The following is a 22,819-nucleotide window of genomic DNA, read 5'->3' on the forward strand; positions in this document are numbered from 1 at the left end:
GGAGCCATCCCTGTACCTAACCGCGCCCGCGAGACGGGTGGTCCAGTACCCTTCCCACGGCCGCCCGCGGCTTGGATGGCAGTGTGAATGGTGCTTGAGCCGGGGCTGGGGGAGGAGGTTTGGCTTATGAAATGGAGCTGTGTGTTTCTAAAGGGCCACAGTGACCACCAGGGCGTCAGCTGGCGGCCAGGTACCCGCCTTCTCCTAGGTCCCGGGATGAGAGGCAAGTGGAGCCCGCAGAGGAGCCTCCACCGCAGCCCCGGGTGCGGGTTCACTCAAAGCCCTGGGTACTACCAACCGCGCACAGGGCACCGCTACCTGGATAGAGGTCATCGCTAGGTTAGAAAAAAAAAAAAAAAAAAAAAAAAAAGCAAAAAAAGCATGTAAAACACTCCCTTCTAAAAACAAAGGGCTGCGAATTTCTTTATTTCTTACTGAGGAACAAAAATACTCTTGCAATGGCTATTGAGTTTCCACAGGTACGAGGCAGATGCTAGGCTAGCACACCCACTTCCAACAGTATGACTTGTTTCCTATCCGTCTACTACCTGAGTGGCGTCAGTGTAGGTTCAGGCACCATTAGGAACGTTTGACCAAACACGTACACGGCACTGACAGAGGAGGCGCCGGCCTTCCGGTGGACCAGAGCATGTAAAAAAGACACCGACACAATGGAAAAGAAATCCTCGAAGGTAGAACCTCGCCGCCTGCGCTGCGCTGCGCTGCGCCGCGCCGCGCCGCTCAGGGCCGGGCCCCACGCGCCTCGCGCCGCCGCCGCAGCTCCTCGCGGTAGCAGTAGGAGCAGTAGTGCTCGGTCTCGGCGCGCCCGTAGAACGCGCAGTTCTCGCGCTGGCAGCGCCGCTGCGCAGGCCCCGGGCCGCCGCGGCCGCACTCACCGTTCGAGCGCGCGGTTGGCGCGTCGGCGTCGGCGAACTCCAGGCCGTCGCGCGCGGCGCCGAAGCCGTTGGTGTAGGTCTGCGACTTGTGCTCTGCCGCCCCGACCGCCCCCGCCGCGCCCGGTAAGGCCCCGGGCACCGCGCGCGCCAGCGACTCGACCGTGTTCACGGTGCGCAGGGCGGCGGCGCGCGCCGGGCTGTAGCTCTGCGACGACAGCGAGCGGTTCTGCTGCGGGTACGTGGCGCACGGCCGCAGCGCCCCCACGGCCGGCGCGCACGCCTCGTCCCGCGCGCCCGACGCCTGGACGTGGATGACGCTCTGGCGCGCTGGCGCCGGGGGGCTGCGGCCGGCGATCGGTCCGCTGGGGCCCGCACGCCGCGCGCCTGCCCCCGGGGAGGCCGTGCCGCCCGCCGCCGCCCGCGCCGCCCGCCCCGCCGCGGGCCCAGGGCTCGGCCTCTCCTTGAGCTTGAGCACCAGCTGCGTGGGCGGGCCCGGAGAGGCGCGCTCCGGGACCGGCGCGCCCTCCGTCTCGGGTCTGCGCGGTGGCCGCTTGGCCGTGGAGGCGGCGGCGGCAACGGCGGCGGCCGTGGCTGCGTCGCGGCGCCGCTGCTCCTGCTCGGCGCTGAAGCGCTCCTGCGCGCTGGTCAGGTAGTAGCCGATCATCTCTTCGTGGAACTGGTGCCGGTGGCTGGTGAGCAGCAGGCCGGCGAAGATGAACTTGCGCTCGCCCTGCATGGCGGCGCGCAGGATGTTGAGGCTCAGCTTCACGTCCGTGCTGTACTTCCAGGCGTCGCCCCGCGGCCCGCCGCCCTTCTCCGCCGGCGACGCGCCCGCCGCCTTCTCCGTGGGCGACGGCGTGGTCTTCTCCGAGGGCGACGTGCTTGCCGACGCTCCCGACTCCTCCTTGCTGCCCTTGCGCGACTTGGCCTTCTTCTCCTTGCCCCGCTCTGCCGAGTCCCCGTTCTTGCCGTTGGCGGAGTTGGCGCGGCCCATCTTGCCGTGCACCAGGCCGCCCAGACCGCCCATGTTTTTCTTCAGCTTGATGCCCAGCGTCTTGCTGAAGCTGCCCAGCTTGTTGGCCACGGAGTCGGCGCGCGTCTTGTCCTTCTCTTTGCGCTGCTTCTCCTTCTCCTTGTCCTTGCCGTTCTTGCCGTTATTGCTGTTGGAATTGCTGCACACCGAGTCGCGGTCCGAGTCCAGCGAGTCGGCCAGGGACTGCACGTCCTCCCCTGCTGAGGCCGTGGGAGACTCCGGTTGTGCCAGGGGCGCCTGTGTGGAGAGGGAGGGCCGGAGTGAGGGTGGTTAGAGAAGAGCGGTCCACGGCCTGGCCGAGGAAGACACACCTCGCCCCCGTCTTGCCAAGGCTGGGGTCCCCAAGCTTCACTGTCCCAGTCCCCACTGGCTCTCTGGTGACTATGATACCCGGATGGGCGGTGCTGAAGGAGAGGCGCGGACAGGAGTGGGCTCTGATTCGCTGCAGTAGTAAAAGGATGTAGGGACTTCTTATCTGCGTGTGTCTTTTGGCCACGGAAGCTGGGGTGTACTCATTGTTTGTCTCTGGGGAACCTCAGGTACTTGGTAGCCTGGAACCCTGAGTGGGGGATTGGGGCATGGTGCAAATACCCCACTTGGCCTTGGTCCCCAGAGCCTTGTCACAGTTCAGAGAATGATCAGGTTCACTCTCTGGCCTTCCCCCACTAACAAGGCCCCCTCCTTGACCAGACACAGGTCCCAGGCCAGCCTCTGTGAAGATGGAGGCCTTCAGGTGGGGAGGACACTGGGCCTGCACAAAACTGTCTCCCCTCAAAAGGTGTCTCACCTCCTCACACCGGGCAGGGGACAGAAACCTTGCACTCAATCTCATTCATCAGATCTTGAATCAAACACCCCCTTGATTCAGAGATGCCAAATCGCTTCAGGGGTTCCTTTCTCACTCAGTTTGGCAAGGTGGAGTGCTAAATTGAGGAGGATTCTGAAATAGGCCTGTGCTCAGCAAAAAAGATGTTCCCATTCCCAGAAAAGGACCCCTGGGTGGTTTGGGGTGGCGTGACGCTGGGAAGCACGGCTTGGATGAGACCCACTGAGGTGGTCAACCAGTCTGAGGAGGGCACGGCCATATCTGGGGCGGGGGAACCTGAGAAAAGAGGTGGGAGGGCAGAGAGGCAGGCAGCACCTCCTGCCTCTGCAGAGGGACCTCCCCAGGTGAGGAGAGAATTCTGACTGACTGTCACTGGAGGAGAGGCAGGGCCCTGCATGCTGGCTGCTGGGTGCTGCAGGAACTGGTGCCCATACCTGAACAGGCTTACTTGGCCTCCAGGGGATGAGCCTGGGAGAAGGCTCCCTCCCGTTGCTCCCCCACTTAATTTTTGTCTCCCCCACCCCCAGGCCCCTCAAGCAAGTCCAGGAGTCAGTGACTGTCCTGTGACCAGGTCACCCTGAAGCAAACGTGGGCAGAACTGACCCACACCACCTCCCACTCTGAAATTCCTTTCCCCTTCCCACTTGGGACAGGAAGGTGTGAAGTGTCTCAGACCGGTGTGTGAAACACTAAAGGGTGGACACGGGCTGGGCCAGGAACGGAGGTGCGCCTGGTGCTAGCAGGAGCGCACTGAGAGCAGGCTCAGGAGTCCCTGGCTGGAAGAACCCTTCGCACAGTTGTCAGCTGAGAGCCTTGCATCTGACATGAAGGCACCAAGGCCTGGCAATTGCAGGCAAAGCTATGTTCAGCCCGAGAGCCTCCTGATTCTAGATCCTGAGCCGCTGCCATCACTCCCCATGTGGGTGCTGAAGAAGAACAGCCACAGCACCACCGGAGTGCTCCAGGCCTTTGAGAGGCAGCACTCAGACTGCCACCGACTGGCTGTCACTTACGCCATCAGTAAAATGGGGTATCAGTCCCCGCCTCGTGGAGCCCTGGGAGATGAACTACAGGCAAAGGCCGGAGTCTGAGAGCACTGAGCAGTGCTGACCACCACCCGACTCCTTGACTTAAACACCTCTCCTTTACTAATTCCTTATGAGCCCCACTTCAAGCCTAAGTAATTGGCTGGAGAGGACCAATTATTTGCAGGCTGTTTTTTTTTTACAAATCCTTTTCCCTGGCAGCTCACTACTGAGATTTCAAAAAACATCAGTCAGATGCTTAAAATGAATCCCTCAGCGTCTGCAAGCAGGGGCAGCCCCGACCCTCTGGAGGCAGGCAGCCTCCGGGGCACAGGCCCCTCTCCTCACCTTCCTGCCAGCTCCACCCACCAGTGTGCTGCCTCTGGGAGGGGAGGAAGGGGGCGCTGAGGAATCGCGCTCTCAGTTCCCTGGCTTTCTTGAGGACCCACACAGTTTATAATTAATTCCGCTCTGCGGCAGCACATTGTGTTCTGATCTCAATAGAGATAGTTTTGTGTTGTGACTTGCCTGTCGCTTGTTTTCTGAGTGGGCGTGTTTATTCCTTCTGCAGAAAATAGGGGGACAAAAATCCTTTTACAAGAGTGCATGCTTGCATGCACACATGCCTACACGTGTGTACACACCCACGGGGTCCAACCAGAGCCACTTCAAACCCCAGCCAGGGTGGCTAGGTCAAAGGGATGTGGGAGCTACTGGGCTGTGGGTATGGCTGGCGTGGGCGGCCAGGCAGGGGCAGGCAAGACTGTGGGAGCATTTGGGAGGATGCACCCTGGCCAGGCTGGAGCTGAGCGGCCTGGACCCTGCCGCCAGATCTGGTCCCAGCACAGCCAGGCTCACCCGTGTCTCGGAGGGGATCCGGATCCATGTCACATTCATGTAGCTGTGCAGAAGGTTCAGCTTGGCTTCTAGCGACAGGATAAGGCTGGCAAGAGAAGAATACCCTATTCAAATGGTCTGAGCTGGCCCTTGTAGCATCCAGCCCACCTGCATGCCAGCTGTCCCAGGAGGAGCAGGGGTGGTACAGCCCCTCCCAGGATGCCCCAGCCATAGCCCTCCCTGTGGGCGCTGGGGGACGGGACAGAGTAGGGTCTTACTGGGCCAGCCGGGCGTTATCGTTGTCATCTTTCCCCCACTCCCAGTCCTTGCCAGGGTCCACTGCAAAGTGCAGAGGCAGCAGCTTGTGCTCAGAATCCGTCAGGGGGATCACGGCTGGAACAGAAGAGACAGAGCCGTGCTGGGAGCCCCGGCAGTCCCCAGGGAGGTTGGGAAGGACATTCCCAAGCCAGGTGTTTAGGTGACAAGTGCACCGAGTGGAGATCTACACAGATCTGTGCCAGCAGGAGCACAAAGACCAAAACCACTATTGCTAATTTTTAAAATTCCATATTTATTGCAGACAGTGGAGAGCAGTTGGAAGCGTCACCTGGACCCTGGGTCTCTCTGGGTCTGTCCAATGGCAGATACTCCGTTGGGCATCAGAATGGGAAAAAAGCTATTGCTGCTTCTGCTATTTCTAGGAAGGATCTAGGCAGGTTAGGCACACTTTGGGAGGCTACCTTGCAGGTGGGCCTGGGGCCCAGCTCTCCTGTCTCATCCCAGAGAAAGGCTGAATGTACAAGTCAGGTGAGCAAGGGGGTTGCTGACCTCTACTGGTTTGTGATTTTGTGCCACAAGTCTGTGTCAGTGCCTGGGAGCCGTGGACCCACCCGCCCCTGCCCGTAGGAAGCTCACCTGTGCTGGGGACAGATAAGCAGGTTAACAAACACCTCATAATGTCAGGTGGTGATGAGCCCTGGAAGGGTAAACAGCAGGCAGAAGGCAGTGATGGTGAAGCCTTTCTCGGGTGGGGTCAGGGGGTCCTTTTGAGGAGGTCACATGTCGGTGGAGACTGCAGTGACGAGCAACTGGCTGGTCATTTCTCAGAGGGACTGACTCATCACAGAAGCTCTGTGGTGAAACTCACCCCCCGTGGGAAATCCTGGCTCACTCCAGACGGGCTAGGGTGGAGGGGGTATAGGTTTGGGATCTTCTAGGAGCTTCTGAGCTGCTGGGGGACCTGATGAGAGGAGTTCCTTGTGACATGGCTGACTCCTCCCAAGGGCATTGTCAGGGACAAGGGCAGGAGGAAGTGGGAGATGATCTCCCCAAGTCTTTCCTCGGAGCAAGCAGCAGCCTCCTGTGGGCTCCAGTTAGCTCCCCTGCAGGCCCCACTCCTAGAAGTCACAACACAGCAGAGAAGCACAGCCCAAGGCCTCGGGTCAGCTGCTTTGCCTCTTTGCTGGGGCCCATGATTCACAGCAAGGCTGCCATGGCAAGAACAAAAAGGCAAGGAAACAGATCAAATCGAAGACTGAATACCAATAGTTGATTTGGTAAGAAATTGGAAAAACTAACTCAATGCTGCCCTCCAGTGTTGCTTAAGAGGAAAAGTGGGTACAAGTAATTCCCCTCTCCACCCCTGCACCTTTTCTTCCCCAGCCTCCCCAAGCTGCGAATAAGGGAAATGCAGCTTTGCTGACCAACGACCAGCTCCGGGCTTTCCTTTCTTTTCTTTTTCCTTATTTTTTGAGAGGGAGTCTTGCTCTGTCGCCCAGGCTGGAGTGCAGTGGCGCCATCTTGCATCACTGCAAGCTCCGCCTCCTGAGTTCACACCATTCTCCTGCCTCAGCCTCATGAATAGCTGGGACTACAGGTGCCCGCCACCATGCCTGGCTAATTTTTTAGACGGGGTTTCACCGTGTTAGCCAGTATGGTCTCGATCTCCTGACCTTGTGATCCGCCCGCCTCGGTCTCCCAAAGTGTTGGGATTACAGCATGAGTCACCGCGCCTGGCCCGGGCTTTTCATTAATCTGGCTTGGGATTGGAAAGTGCAGTGCTCTGATTTGAGAGGTCAGGGGCAGCTTGGCCTGGCTTTGCTGCAGCCTGCTGGGTTCTGCCTTGACGTGGCCACCCTTCCCAGGTCTGAGCTGCAGAGTGGACACACCCAGGGAGGGCTGCAGGGCTGGCTTAGGGACAGGTCTCCTTTGGGTGGTGCCCAGCAGCCTGTCCCATAGTTCTATGAGTCACTACACAAACAGAGAAGGGGGTAGCCTCACTTCTTACTCACGGGTCAGGGGGTGGCACAGGCTCTCCCCATCCACAATGTTTCCCTGAATACAGCAGTGCAGCTCCTGGGAGTTCCAAGCCCCCATGAACAGATGGGCCAAACCAAAGTGTCCAGGAAAAGGACTCAGAAAGTGACATTTTAAATAAGCATCTCCTGTGGCTTTTAAAATCAAGCAAATTCAGGAAATGCTGTTCTAGAACAAGAATAATCTGTTAGAAGCAGTTCCTGTGGGTGCAACTTGGACATTTTGGGTCTGGCTGTCCACCCGCTTCCCAGGGTAGAATTGCCATTGGAGAGCATCAGCCCAGCCACCATTCCGTGTCTTAGCCACCCCGCCCCCAGGATTTAGGGGGAACAGGCACCTAGCGGCACCCATGGTCTGTGGGCAGAAGCAATGTGGGAAGTGTTGGGTGATGTGCTCAGGCACAGGGGGGCCTCTCCCCACTTCCCTTGCATGGTGCCTGCAGAACACAGCAGATCCCCACTAAAGAGCTGCCTGACAATTGAGAACACTCCTTTTTAGACTTCCACTGTATTAAGCCACTCTGATTTTGGTTTGTTTGTTTCAGATAAACCACCTGAGCTAAGACGGCACCCCAGTCACCCTCACGTCTCTATCATGGGTTCCTGGGGACTCGGCCCTCAGCAGCAGGGCTGGAATGGACTCCCATTCCAGCCGCCCAGGGCTCCAGTGCACGGGGGGAATACCCCTGAAGGAGCTACTGCCTGTCCACCTAGAAGGGCCCTGCAGCCTTGCGGCCTAGATCTGGCTGGGGTGAAGGACCAGGTACTGAGAGGCTCCAGGGACATGCCTGCTCACAACTGAAGACACCGAGCGGCTTAAAGGCAGGCTTCTCTGCAGAGGGTCAACTGCAGCCTGTGGTGAGGGCTAGGGCTGCAGAGCCCAGGGACAGCTCAGGCCAGGAGGCCATGAAAACAGGTCCTCCTTGTGAGCAGCGGCTGCTCAGGATGCTTCTGCCTCTCACTGTACACCCTGACATTTCCCTATTGGAAACCTGGCTTTACCAGTGAGCAGCAGACACACAGCGGCTTGCCCTCTGGTGGTAAATGTCTAGAACAGCAACTGCTTCTCAACATGAGCCTAGAAAGGCCAGAAAGCTGTTTTGTTTTTGTTTTTGCAAGGCCTCTTGTATGTCTTTTAGCCTGGAAACACATAAGCATCATCTCATACTAGCCTGAATATATTCTGAGTATGTATTTTCTAAAAAATCAAGATTTCTGGTTTTTGTCTCCGACGTGAGAAGCTGGAAGAGCATTGTTCCACCATGACAACGTGCCAGTCAAACTGCAAATTCACAACTTATCTCTAACCCAGCAAACAGCTGAAGTCACAGGGAAGCCGACTTCTCCAATGTCTAAGGAAAGACAGGTGCCTCCAAGGAGAGACAGGCATGAGCTTAAGAAGGGCCAATTCAGCTGGACCGCAGTGAGAATAATTCAGCTAAAATGGTTACATTGGTAAAGGAAGAGTATCAGCTAGTGAAATAATACAGAACTCTGGGGTTGAAGATATAAAGGGAATTCACATGCACTTGCAGGCTCCTCTCCACAGGACCTACCTGGTTCTCCCACAAAAGACTGGCAGGAATTCTAAGAGAGTGTCTCCATAGATATTTCTATTCCACCTCTACCAAGGAACAAAAGCTTAAACTGCAGAGTCTAGGGCAACAAACACTGGGAGCACTAAGGGTCATGTTCTGTTACTCTAATTAAGCATCTGTCTTAGGCAGGCACTGTATCCCTGGATCGGGGATGGGGGTGACCCTCCTGGGCTATCATGACTAGACTGGTCCAAACCTAGACTCTAAAAACCTAGCAAAAGGAAAGGCATGCTTCTTTCCAGGAATAAAAGTGATTCACTGTGGTCTTTACTGTCCCACTCAAGATGCCTGGCTTTCAGCAACAACAACAAAAAAACCTATGGGGCGAAAGGAAAGATTTAAAAAACCCAACACATTGATAAAAGACAAATCAGTTGATAGAACAAGACTCAGATATGACACAGGTGTTGAAACTATCAGACAAGGAATTAAAAGTAACTGATTAATAAGTTAAGGACTAATAGAAAAGCTGGACACCATGCAAGAGTTGATGGTTAATTTCAGCATAGAGAACAAATCTAAGAAAGAATTAAATGAGAATTCTAGAAATGAAAACAATAATAGAGTGAAGAATGATTTTGAGGGGCTGGTCAGTTGACTTGATATAGTTGAGCAGAGAATCTGTAAACCTCAAGATAGGTTATTAGAAATTACACAAACTGAAACAGAAAAAAAAGGAGGTGGGAAGGTGAACACAGCACCTAAGAGCTGTGTGACAATATCAGGCACCTTAAGTTCTATGTAAATGAAATCCCAGAAGAGAGAAAGAACAAGGCAAAATCACATTTTAAAGAAATAATGGCTAAGAAGTTTTCAAAATTAATGACAACCATCACACAGATCTAAGAAACTAAGAGAACACCAAGCAGGAAAAATAACAACAACACAAATATGCCTATAATAGCATCTTAACACTTCTGAAACCCAAAGACAAAAAGAAAGTCTTGAAGGCAGCCTGAGAAAAAAGAGGATACATTATATATAGAGAAACAAAGATAAAAATTATAGCAGACTTTTCATGGTAAAACAGGTAAGCCAGAAGATAATGGAGTGACATTTTTAAAGTACTGAAAGAAAAAAAAAAACAAAAAACTGTTAATCTAGAATTCTATACCCAGCCAAAATATCTCTGAAACATGAAGAAGACATATAAAGAGTTTTTCAAACAAAAGTGAGCAAATTCATTGCATGCAGACCTGAACTACAGGAGATGTTAACGTGCAAGAAATATGGTACCACTAGAAACTTGTATTTACACAATTAAGAGTGATGGAAATGGAATAAATGGTTGTGAAAATTCATTTCTTCTTCTTCTTTTTTTTTTTTTTTTTTTTGAGGCGGAGTCTCGCTCTGTCGCCCGGGCTGGAGTGCAGTGGCCGGATCTTAGCTCACTGCAAGCTCCACCTCCCGGGTTTACACCATTCTCCTGCCTCAGCCTCCTGAGTAGCTGGGACTACAGGCGCCCGCCACCTCGCCTGGCTAGTTTTTTGTATTTTTTAGTAGAGACAGGGTTTCACAGTGTTAGCCAGGATAGTCTCGATCTCCTGACCTCGTGATCCGCCCATCTCAGCCTCCCAAAGTGCTGGGATTACAGGCTTGAGCCACCACGCCCAGCCCATTTTTTCTTCTTTTTAATTGCTCTAACAGATAACTGTCTAAAGCAAAGAGCAGCAGTGCATTATGAATTTATAACAGATGTAAAAATAAAATGTCTGATAATAACAAAAAGAATGGGAGGGAGGGATAGGTAATACGCTGTTGTAATATCCTTACACAACATGTGAAGTAGAATAATATTACTTAAAATAGAATCTCATTAATTAGGCCAGGTGTGGTGGCTCACACCTGTAATCCCAGCACTTTGGGAAGCCAAGGTGGGTGGATCACTTGAGGTCAGGAGTTCGAGGCCAGCCTGGCCAACATGGTGAAACCCCATCTCTACTAAAAATACAAAAATTAGCTGGGCATGGTGCTGTGTGCCTGTAATCCAGCTACTCTAGAGGCAGAGGCAGGAGAATTGCTTGAACCCAGGAGTTGGAGGCTGCAGTGAGGGGCTGCAAGATTGCGCCACTGCACTCCAGCCTGAGTGACAGAGTGAGACTCTGTCTCAAAAAAAAAAAATAAAAATAAAAATCTCATTAATTAAAGATGTTTATTGTAAACCTAGGGAAATCACTAACAATTAAAAATAGGGGTATAATAACAAGTCCATGGTGGAAATAAAATGGAACCATTAAACAACTCAATTAACCCAAGATAAGACAGAAAAGAGACAAAAGGAACAAAGAACCCACACGATACATAGAAAATAGGTAGCAAGATGGTGGATTTTAATCCAAACATACCATTAATACTATTAAATGAAAATGGTCAAAACATATCTTTTAAAAGATAAAATTGTCACACTGGATAAAAAAGCAAAACCCACATGTATGCTGTCTACAAGAATCTCATTGTAGGGGCCAGGCACTGTGGCTCATGCCCAGCACTTTGGGAGGCTGAGACGGGTGGATCACTTGATGTCAGGAGTTCGAGACCAGCCTGGCCAACATGATGAAACCCTGTCTCTACTAAAAATACAAAAATAGCTGGGCATGATAGTGTATGCCTGTAATCCTAGCTACTTGGGAGGCTGAGGCAGGAGAATTGCTTGAACCTGGGAGGTTGAGGTTGTAGAAAAAAGAAAGAAAAAGAATCCCATTGTAAACATAAAGACATATGTAGGTTAAAAGATATTCACTAATGGAAAGAGAGCTAGAGTAGCCATATTTATGTCAAAGTAGGCTCCAGAACATGGACTGTTGTTACCAAAGAAAAAGAAGAACATCACATAATGATAAAGGGGTCAATTTTCCAAGAAGACATAATCATCCTATGTGTATGAATGCTCCTAATAACACAGCTTCAAAGTACATGATGCAAATACTAACAAAAATGAGAGAAATAAACATATTACAGCTGCAGACTTCACTACTTTTTGTTCAGTAACTGACAGAGCAAATAGGCAGAAACCAGTAAGGATATAGAAGAACTGAGCCGCACTCTCAGAGAATTTGAGGTAATTGACATTTCTAGAACCCAATAAGAGCAGAGTATATATTATTTTCAAATACATATGGAATATTCACCAACACAGAACATAGTCAGTCTGAGTGCATTGAAAAGAACAGAAATCATATTTGTGCTCATGTCATAACTGAAACTATAAGCCAGTAACAAATATTTGAACAATCCCCCAAAACTTGAAACTCAAACAACCTGTTTCTAAATAATCCATGAGCCAGAGGAAGTCTCATGGGAAATTAACAAATAGTTTGAACAGAATGAAAATGCAAATATAGCACATCAAAATGTGTATGATGTGGTTACAGCAGTACTTGGGGGAAAACTTACAGCATTAAAATACTTATATTAGATGAGAAGACAAATCTCAAATTAGTAATCAAAATTTCTGCCCTAAGAAACTAGAAAAGGGGTAGCAAATTAAACTCTAAAGCAAAGAGGGAGGGAGGAGGGAAATAATGATGGCCTGTACATGAGGCCAAGGCCAGTGGCTGAGGATGGGGCCCCTAGGCTGGGCATCAGGGCCAATGGTGGCAGACATACATTCTCTGGCCTAAAGTTTATATGTAGATAAGATCTTTGGATTGGTCATTGGTCTATGGAATAAGCTTGCTATTGACTTAATATTTGTGTTCCTCCAAAATTCACTGTTAAAGCTTAGTCTCCGTGTAACAGTATTAGGAGTGTGATCTTTGGGAGCTGATTAAGGCACAAGGGTGGAGTCCTTGAGAATGGGATTAGTGCCCTTATAACAACAGGCACGAGAGCACTCTTCTGTTTCTCTTGGGCATGTGAGGACACAGTAAAAAGCTGCTGTGTGTAGACCAGGAAGAGGACACCCTTACCAGACACTAAATCTGCTGGCTCCTGGATCTTGTATTCCAGCTTCCAGAACTATCCGAAATAAATTTCTATTGTTTATGAGCCATCCAGGCTGTGGTATTCTGTGGCAGCAGCCTGAATTGACTAAGACAAAACTGAAAAAAGTGCTGCTGAAAAAACTCTCAGACTGAGAGAGTGTTCAGCACCTAAGACAATTTCTGGGCTCCTGAGCTCATGCCAAAAGTGGGTGGGGGAAGCTTTCAGCCCCAGAGGGTGCACTCTGTGCACACATCATATGTGGCCCTGTGGGACAATGACAACTGGAGTCTTCTCAGCGAGCAGAACCAGGGTGTCACCCTGGCCCACCAAAGCCTCACTCCCCACATCCAGGGCAGTGAGTGCTGGCTGCTCCTGTCCTGTAGGTAGGACAGGTGGCTGGTGCTGCTGCCTCCCAGCCCCCCTCAGAAGGGGTTTTGTTGGAGCGCGTGTTCTCACTCCAGTGCCATGCATGGGAGTGTGGAGGTCCTCGGGAGCCTGGAGTGGCCAGATGGAGAAACCTGCACATTACACAGAGATGGCTGGGACCCTCATTCGGGAATCAGGGGCGGCGGTGGCTGGTATGTGCTTCCTGTGGGCATGGATGTCTTGGGGAGGTCTGGTGGGGGATCCAAGTGTCTGTTCCCACTTTGTAGCTCAGGAGGGGACAGGCAGGGCTCCTGGAGGGAGGCTGGCATCTGGGTGCAGTCCTGCTTTCTCTTCTCTCCAGGCCTTCAGGCATGAATGAAAAACTCTTGGCCAGTTCTTTCCGTGGAATTAACTGTGGCTGGCATCCCTTTGGAACAGTGCTTTGGGCCCCTGAGCTGATGGTCATTGGGGTAGGGCATGAACCAATCAGCAGATGTATTGTGGATAAATACACCTCGTGCTTTTAATCAGTGTGACTCAGCTCTCTCGGCACGTGCCCCCTTTATAAGCTGTGGACAAAGCTCCATAGCTATGAAGTCCCTTCCACAGCTCCTGGCCACTTCATGGTGCTTTGTGATCCGTAGGTCAACAATGTCAAAGATGACAGACTTGAGGAACAGAGGTCTCAGCTAAAAGTCTGGATGCCCCCAACCCCAGCTCCTCGACCTCTCACCCCTTAGCCAGGGGCCTTTGCAGAGAAGGGTTCTTCAGGGGTCTGTGCTCTGGGGCTGCTGAGAGGGGTGGCAAAGGAATATGGCCCAGTGAGACTTGTCACACACCACAAGGGTAGGCATAGCTGTGCTTTTTACTCCCACTCTGACCCTGTCTTTCAGTGGCAACTGGCAAACTTAGTAGCCAAGAGAAGGGAGGCTAATAACAAAGGTAATTCAGTTTGGGGGCACCTCTGGTTTCTAAAACGTTCTTGCTGGCCAGGCGCAGTGGCTCATGCCTGTAATCCCAGCACTTTGGGAGACTTAGGCAGGTAGATCACTTGAGCTCAGGAGTTTGAGACCAGCCTGGACAACATGGAGAAACACCATCTGTACCAAAAGTACAAAAAGTTAGCTGGGCTGGTGGCATGCGCCTATAGTCCTACCTACTCAGGAGGCTGAGATGGGAGGATCTCTTGAGCCTGGGAGGTGGAGGCTGCAGTGAGCTGAGATCATGGCAGTGTACTCCAGCCTGGGTATGAGACCCCATCTCAAAAAAAAAAAAAGTTTGAAAAAAAAGAAAAAACTTTCTTGCCACCATGAAGTAATCTGATTCTTACTGTAATGTCTCGTAATAAGCATGACATATTTCCTCCATTATTTTATTCAGATAGGTACACAAATAGACCAATTTGATTGGTATTTGATAAATGATTCTTTTTTTTTTTTTTTGACATGGAGTCTTGCTTTGTCACCCAGGCTGGAGTGCAGTGGCACAATCTCTGCTCATTGCCAGCTCCGCCGCCCAGGTTCCTGCCATTCTCCTGCCTCAGCCTCCTGAGTAGCTGGGACTACAGGCACCCGCCACCATGCCCAGCCAATTTTTTGTATTTTTTAGTAGAGACGGGGTTTCACCATGTTAACCAGGATGGTCTTGATCTCCTGACCTTGTGATCTGCCTGCTTCAGCCTCCCAAAGTGCTGGGATTACAGGTGTGAGCCACCTCACCTGGCCAATAAATAGTTCTTTAACACAATTATAAAATCAAGTTGAGCAGAATATGTAATAATATTTGTAACATGTAAAGATACATTTCTATTGAAAAAGAGATTAGATTTGTCTATTGTAAATTAATCCTGCAAGAAAAAGCATGGTTCGTTGTCAAACGTTGAAAATTGGAACGTTACATTCCACATGGCTTGGGGAACAGTAGAGCATAGGTGAGCGTTTGATTTAACCAGGAGCCACGCATCAGATACAGACGGAAGGCAGCTTCCATGGCCTGGTGGGTAGACGTACTCTGTTTGGCTCCCAAGATCCCTAGCAGGCACTTATAAACTTGCTGTGTTGTTTCTAAGCGGCAAGAGACAAATTGCTAAGCTGCTCTTTGGAAAAACATTTTTTTTCTTTTTAAGTATCACATTTTGAATGTGTTGAGTCTCTGCTCCCAATAAAGGAATGGCCAACCTTGGTGTGATCATCTGTAAGCCTCGATTCAGAGCTCTCTGCTCACACCAGCATCTCCCCCTCCATCTGTCACCAGTGGACTCCCTCAGGGCTGCCTGTGTGCTGCTCTCTAGGTTCCTTAAGTGGGACCCTGGGGGAAGGCACTGAGGACACACTGAGGGCTCCCTGACCTCTGTGTGGCCCCTGGATATGCCTCAGAGGCTCACAGGCTGTTTGCATATATGAGGGAAAAACTAGATAAACAATTGACTTATATATTAATTTTTTTTGGGGGGGGATGAAGTCTCCGTCACCCAGGTTGGAGTGCAGTGGTGCAATCTTGGCTCACTGCAACCTCCACCTCCTGGGTTCAAGAGATTCTCCTGTCGCAGCCTCCCGAGTAGGTGAGATTACAGGTGCGTGCTGCCACACCCAGATAATTTTTTATATTTTAGTAGAGATGGGGTTTCACTGTGTTGTCCAGGCTGGTCTTGAACTCCTGAGCTCAGGCAATCCACCCACCTCACCTCCCAAAGTGCTGAGATTATAGGCATGAATCACGTGCCTGGCCAATAAATTTTAAAGAAAAGAATAGCCACAGATGGCACTGACACCTTCCATGAAACAGAGAACCCCCTCCCTACCCTCTTCAACGCTGAAGGTTCCTGAGTCACCAGGTCTGAGATGCTGTCTCATCCCAAGCAGGCTTTGACTTGGAGTACCACTGCCCGAGCCTCTTCTCTGGGAGATGCATGCTCTCTGAGTGCCACTCTCTTGGGCCAAGTCTTTGTGGAAGCCTCGCCATCCACCCTCCCAATCCTTCACTGGCTGCAACCATTCCCTGGGGATGGTTCCTCCTTTCCCAACGTCCCCCTCTGTAAAGTGGGGGATAGGAAATGGGAAGGGTTAAATAGTTATTCCTGGAAAGGACCTTAGAACGGCACTTGAGCACAGGAAGCAACTGCAAATATATGAGCCTGAAGGTGGGGTGCAGACCTAGGCAGCATCCGTATGCACCCAGCCCTTCCCAGTGCAACCTGCTGGCCAGGCCAAGAGCTAACATGTACACGAGGGTATGCTCTGCATGGCTCTATATCCACGCAAAGGCAAGACGAGCTGTGGAGACGGGCAAGGCTGCGCTTGGCTTGTTTGGGACTTTACCAAGAGTTAGCTGTCATTTTGGACGACAGAGCCTCCTGGGGTATTTGAAGGTATGCTCAGCACACCTATGGCCCCTGCCTGTGTAACTGGGCACCCCACATATGGGTGCCAGGATCTGTTTCGTTGAGTCTTGAGGTATGGCTGTGTGAGAGCATTTACAGAAATGCAGACTAGTTGATTACATTGGTTTCCTTTGATTTCTCCCGATGTGGGGGTTATTAAATGGACTTTATTCCAACATAGGTAACATTATCCATGAATTTCATTTCAGGATAATGAAGAGTACACTGGACAACGTTTGCTATAAAAGGAGGGGGAGTTGGGATTATTGCACTGGATGATTTCCAAAGTTCTTTCCTAGGTTCTATGTTTCCAGGAAGTATGCGGCACCTCTGTTTCTCCTGTTAATTGATTTGATTTTTCATAATGTACACATTTGCTCAGTGGCCAGTATGAACTGTCCTGAGCTGGGTGCTGACAGAATGCCCAGATCTGGGTTTCACAGAGCTCCCCTGGAGGCCATTTTAAGATGTGGCTGCAAGGAGGCTGCTTCCTGCAAAAAGCTGAAGGCCCAGGGCTCAGGGTGTCAGGGAGCAAAGGACTAATGTCCTGCCCTGGAGAAAGGAGGTGGCCATCAGGTGTGGAACCTACCAAGAAAGAATGCATACATTTTATCTAAAAAGTCTTAAGGTAGATTTGCAAAGCCTGAGCCACTCAGGTTACCCATACCTGACCAGTCCCACCAGCTCCTGACCTTCCACCTCAAGCCCTTCCCTCTCCCCAAGTCCTTGCCTAGCCTGGGAAACGGGAGGATTCCTGAACTTGAATACGGCCAGTGGCGGCATCAGCAGTAGCTGGGCCACTGCAGCAGCAGCTATAAGAGGGGGCTTCCCTTGGAGGGAGACGCACAAGAGATGAGAAGTTTAAAGAATGCCTCATGGATTTTTAAGCCTCCAGGAGCTGGACACATGCGGATGAGACATGATGGGCCATGTAAACAGTGGAGGACGAAGGGGGTGATGGGAAGAAGGGAGCCTTGTCTCAGCCTGAAATACATTTTTAATCTCATTTCCAGGCTCTCAAAGCATCGTTCCTCAGGCACAAGGACGCGGTGTCTGCTCTTCCTGGGGCCTGTGATTACCGTATCTATTAGCCTCTGTCACAGGGTGCTGTCTACAGGACGGGCAGGGCACCATGGCACAGGGTGACACCTGTGCGTCACGGTGGGGGCCGGTGGTGTCCTGGGGCTCAGCGTTCTGGAGTCTCCCATCTCCTGCCTCCCACCAGGCCCTGCGACTTGGCGGTCTGGTCAGCTCACCCCAGCAGGCCTGAGCAGGCTACTGTGGTGTGGCTGCTCCTGTTTTGTGCTCAGAGGATGCGGGTCCCATCCTGGAAGCTGCAGCCTCACTGTGATTTCCACGTCCCTCTCTGCTGAGGTGTCTTGTGACCTGAGAGCACAGCTGCGACTCTGTCCTTTCCCCCCAGTGTCCTTTGAGGCACAGAGGGAGGGCTGCAGGGGTGAAGGTCTAAGGGGGTACATGGGTGCATGACAAAGAGCGTGGTCACAGCACCTGCCCTGCAGGGGGTCGTGGGACCTTATGGGTGAATGTGCAGCCCAGCCACAGGATGGTCTTGGATGCAGGGATCTGCACCACCCCAGGAGGACCCCAGCGGGCTGCTTCGACTGTGAGGGAGCCACAGGCCCACACCACAGTGGCTCTGAGGGGTGCACTGGGACCAGATCCCAGCTTTTAGAAACCAGGTCATCAGAAGTGAAACCACCCACAACTCTGCAAGGCTCTCCTGAAAGGCACCGAGCCACAGCGGCCTCCATGGGCATCCTTTGAAGGAAGGATGCTTTCGTATGTGCCTTGAAAACACCAAGAAGCAGTATCTGGAAGGCCTGGAAGAGCACTCGGTGCCTTTGCCAGGAGGGGGCCAAGTATCTGAACCCTGTGCTTGGCACTGGGAAATGCTGGCCTTGGGACCATCATCTTCCTGTGACCACAGAATCTCCCTGGGGATGGACAGAAGGCCCAGCCCCTGGCCTGGATCCCAGGTCCTGAAAAGGTCCTTCTGGTCTCCCAAGAGGCTGGGTCAGCCCTACAAAGAGCTAAACCCCCGGGAAGGCGGTGCAGGCACTCTGGACTGAAAGCAGGGAGACAATGGAAAGACCTCCTAGGCCTTACTGATTACATCTTTCCTTCTGTGGCCAGTGCCACATCTGCAAATAATAAAGAACCATGATGTGACATTCCTGTCATGGCTGGCTGCAGCCTCCCGTCCCCTCTCTTCTGCAACTTGGGTTCTGCCGCTGCGCTGCGTGTGGCGGCTCCTGGGAGCTCTGTATCTGTTCTTGGGAAGGGGTCTTCAACGCCCTGTGCGTTTCTCACCTTCAGTTTCTGCTGCACAGCCCCAGCCTCGTTCCCAACTCAACCACCAGGCCAGGAAGTGACACGCTGGTGCCACCTCTGGCGGAGGGCTGGGGGAGGTTGGGTTCTGTTCATTTGTCTGCGTCCTTTCCTTGCCAGCTGTCTAAAGGAAGGAATAGCATTTGGGAGTCCTAGGGGGGTAATCTTGTTGCTGTATTTACTTCCTGAGCTGCACACTCAGTGGAAAAGGTCAGAAGCAGACACCCCTGAGCTTCCTGCCCCTGTTGGGCCTGGACAGATCACTTTCCGTTCCCTGGAACCATATCTAATGGCAGGGACTCTGAAATAGTTGGTCTTGCCTGACCGTCTGTCTTGTGGGGGAGTGAGTCTCTGCCTATACCACAGACAAGAGTGACAACAGGAAGGACTTTCCTCTCCACTCGCTGGTCACACATCCATCAGTAGCTAACATGAGAAAACAACAATTGTTCCAAACAAAATCCCCCTATTTCCCGAGCAAAGACATTGACTGGTGCCCTGGAATTGTGCAGTGCACAGCCTGTGGGGCCGGCCCAACATCGGCAGCACTGAAATGGCTGTTTAGAGGAAACTCAGCTGTAATGCTTTGAAAGGAAATGTTGACCTTTTGAGTTAAAAGCTTACCCTGGAGCAGGGGTGAGCAAACTCTTCTCATAAGGAGCCAGTTATAACTGTAAGTAAATATTTTAGGCACTGCAGGCCTTGGTGTCAGTGGCTGCTCCTCTCTCTACCACTGTAGTGCAAAAATGGCCACAGAGGATGCGTCCGTGAATGAATGTGGCTCTGTTCCAATAAAACTTTATTTATAAAAATGGGTGGTGGGCCATAGTTCATTAATACTTGCTCTTGAAGTTTGTTTCCCTTTAATTTACCTCTAAGACTAATTACATTCCTATAAAATATGTATACAAGTGAAAGGGAGAACAGTAAAAGCTATTTAAGGGTAGGTTGCCTTTGTTCAGTATTTTAAAGAGAACGTTGTCTTTCACATTGTTATTTTCAATCAAAACGTTCACACATGCATAAGGTAGTTTTATGCAAAACCTGTCACTGCTGAGTGTGCACAGGTGTGCTTCTAGGCGAGGTCTCCACAATCCCCCTCCCTGTGCAACAGGGTCCCTTCTGATGGCTCTGCCCCCACCCCAGGCCCCTGCGCGCACTCTCTTGGGAGACAGGCATACCTTGTTCTCTCTGCTGTTCTCTCTGTTCCATGGACACGAGGGCAGAGAAATGTGCTTGATCATAGGCCAGAACCAGAGGCGAGCAGTGGCATCTGTTGGGAGGGACCTCCAAGGGCAGGTAGATCCCTCCGAATGGGATGGGTGCGAACGCTGTGGACACAAACCAGGATGAGGGTGTGAGGAGCAGCAGCCCGAGCTGGGAGGGGAGGCCCCTGCGTCCCTGTCCCTCACTATCCCGGGGGGCTCCGTGGAGAAGCGGAGGGACAGGAGGGGCGGATGGAGGCGGTGCTGAGGGATGGGGCTGAGAGTTTCCGGAGTCATCTGTCTGCCCCAGGACTCCTGCGGCCCTGAGACCTGACAGGTGTTCAGGAGCCCCAGGGCTGGGCTGACACTGTCACCCGAGCTTGGTCAGAGCAGTCGCAGCCTGGAAGCCCACATTTTTCTGGATGTGCTTCTTCCTCTCCTAGCGTTTGGTAAAGCATTTGTATACAACGCAGTATCTACGCTTCTCGAGGGTGTAAATTTGTTCTATATTTTGAGAACCTCGTCTATGGAATCTGAAGGAACCAGCCAGAGAGCTCCAGGACCAAGATGTAAGTCAGATGGGAACTGAGAATCAAAGGGATCGAGGCCTTCAGTGACAGGAACACAATCTCATTTTCTTACTTGTAAAAAAGAGGGCAGAAAAGCCTAACACCCTCACCAAAACAGAATAACTTCGGAAATATCTGTCCCAAAGCAGCATCTGCTTTTAGTTCATGAAACGTCTTGCCTTTCGGCCCCAGAGTCAGCGTATTGCTGCACCCCTTGGGCAGAATTCAGGGACGGTAATTTCAGGGACGTCTTTGATGAACTCAGAGTTCCTCCCCCATCCTCGCTTTGTCTAAATTGATCATTGTGCTTCTGCTCACAGGAGAGTCCCACTGAGAGGCGGCAGGATGGGGGTACCTGCAAGAGGGCTGGGAGTAGAATGGTAGGAAGTGTGGACCTTCCCTCGCCCCGCAACTCAGATATCTGATGGTGCTGGGAGCTCAGTCCTGGGCTTACACAGCAGGGCCCTGATGCGAGTCCTGGTGCTGCACGGAGAGCTGCAGACCTCAGCAGGCCCGCGTCCCTGAGCCACACAGGGAAGGGGGTGGGCCAGGCAGGACCTGTGTCCTCCCAGTTCCCTGGCTACATAACCATTGCGGCCACATCAGAATTTTTACGGCAGCTGTTTAGCATGAAGAGCCACATCCTGATTTGTAGAACTCTCTGGAAGACCTGTGACTTCTGTAAGGTGCAGGTGTAAATTCAAACTGGGCTGGAGGGATGCTCTGGTCAGCTGCACACTGGAGGGAGGACAGGCTTTGGAGCACTCCCTGCCCTGGGCTGATCCCCCTGGGGACACTGCCTAGCCTCTATGGGCTTCAGTTTCATCTCTGTAAAGTGGGGAGGGTGGTGTCCACCCTGGGAGGCTGTGGCAAGGGCTGAATGGAGGAACATTCGAGAAGGGGCTATGCACAGAGTGTGGCTGTCGGTGGGCAGGCCACAAACTGCCCCTGCCTCTTTCTCTGCCAGTTCTGATTCTATCATAGCCTTGCTATGCATTCTGTCTTCCTTTCTTTTTAGTCTTTAACACACACGTAGCCTGCGGAGGGGCAGGAAGGCACCTGAGTGACTAACATGGCCCAGGGCTGTTGGAGGGGTGTGGACTGTCTGCTGTGCCCTAGGCACACAACAGGCGATAGGAGCCCTCTGGGCTTAGTCCTGGTCCTCCCAGGTTTCTCCTGGCCACCTGCCGTTGACAGGCAGGGCAGCTGGTGAAGAGCAACCCCTGCCGCCATCAGGGAGGAGAAAGAAACACGCTGAGTAGATCTTTGCACAGAGTGATGCTCTGTGGCCTCTGGGAGCTCGACCTTGCTCTGTGCTATCTGCTTTCTAGCTGGGATGCTACGCTTTCTGTGTCAGGAATACAGCACATCTCTTAAGGAGCTTACCTTCTCCACCTGAGTCTCTTAACATTGTATCTGCCACAACAACGATGGGTCTTCTTAATATATGGGCTAGGACAAAAACGTGGAACTCTTCCAGGCTCTCATACACGGGGTCCTCAGAGTTGTCCACACTGTGAAACAAAACAGAGCCAGCTGGTCACTGACTAAAACAGCATGGAGGATGGAGAAAGTGGGGACTGCTTCATGCAGGGGCTGAGCCCTCCCCACTCTGGATATTATCTTCACGGACCCCGGCAGCTGCGCCGTCCTGGGCCACTTCTCATGCCATCCGCCGATGGCAAACGCACAGGTCCCAGCTCCCCTACCCCACCGTGGGAGCGGTCTCGGAAGACGAGTTGGAAAGAGCCCACAGGTGAAGGGCGCTGGCCGCTGTGAAGGCGCGTCTCTGCAGGGGGAGGCAGCCCACCAGAGCCTGTGGCAGCAGGACTGCTGGCTCTCTGGGGGTGTTTCACAAGGAAGCAGTGGGGGCTGGAGGGATGGAGGGGTTCCTCTCTTGTTTATTTCCCTCAGGGACCCAGGGGTTCCCTGAGCACATCTGATGGGCTGGTGGGGTCATTACCACCAAGATCTGAGGAGCCTTCTAGAAGACACTCACCCCAGTGGAAGAGAACAGTGAGGAGGCTGTCTGGATTTCAATCCAGAGCTGGAGGGGATGCGACGTGAATGTGCAGCCCAGGTGGCCCAGACCCTCCCTGACCATGTCCCCGGCTCAAGTCTGAGGATCAGGGAAACAGCAGGCTCAAGAATGCTTCCACTCAAACCCTAAGATGTTCAGGCAGAAGGTGGCAGCCTTGATGTCCCCCCATAGCAGGGCCACCCAAAAGGGAGGTGCACATTGGGAGGACAGCCAGAGCTCACAGCGTTATGGAGCCTCGGCTGCACCTGCAGCGCCTGCCAGCTGAGATGGCCGCGCCAGCCAAGACTCCCCAGAGGTAGCTCTCAGACTCATTCCTGAGTGTCCGGGGAATGCTCAGAATTAGCGGAGGGAGTCTGTGAGGATGGCAGCAGGTGGGGCCAGGGCCGGCAAATGTGGCCCCTGTCATAGTCCAGGGAAAGAGCTTCATGGCTTCATCGGCAAAGTTCCCAGTCACCT

General features: G+C 52.3%; 1 protein-coding gene across 2 annotated transcripts in view; it reads right to left on the minus strand.

The window, feature by feature from the left end:
• Positions 1-558: 558 nt before the first annotated feature.
• The window catches only part of OTUD7A (OTU deubiquitinase 7A), a 370,674-nt gene continuing 348,413 nt past the window's right edge, over positions 559-22,819 (minus strand). Inside the window, exons 8-12 of one of the 2 annotated variants that reach the window (XM_023195665.1) lie at positions 21,709-21,836; positions 19,730-19,879; positions 4,896-5,010; positions 4,639-4,723; positions 559-2,166 (exon numbers count right to left, since the gene is read on the minus strand). In XM_023195665.1, coding sequence (XP_023051433.1) covers positions 742-2,166; positions 4,639-4,723; positions 4,896-5,010; positions 19,730-19,879; positions 21,709-21,836 — 1,903 coding nt within the window. In that variant the 3' untranslated portion in view covers positions 559-741. Of the gene's footprint in view, positions 2,167-4,638; positions 4,724-4,895; positions 5,011-19,449; positions 19,880-21,708; positions 21,837-22,819 lie in introns of those variants that run through there. The other variant, XM_023195666.2, reaches the window with a different exon arrangement.

Source organism: Piliocolobus tephrosceles, chromosome 6, assembly GCF_002776525.5.
Source record: "Piliocolobus tephrosceles isolate RC106 chromosome 6, ASM277652v3, whole genome shotgun sequence".
Lineage (NCBI taxonomy): Eukaryota > Metazoa > Chordata > Mammalia > Primates > Cercopithecidae > Piliocolobus > Piliocolobus tephrosceles.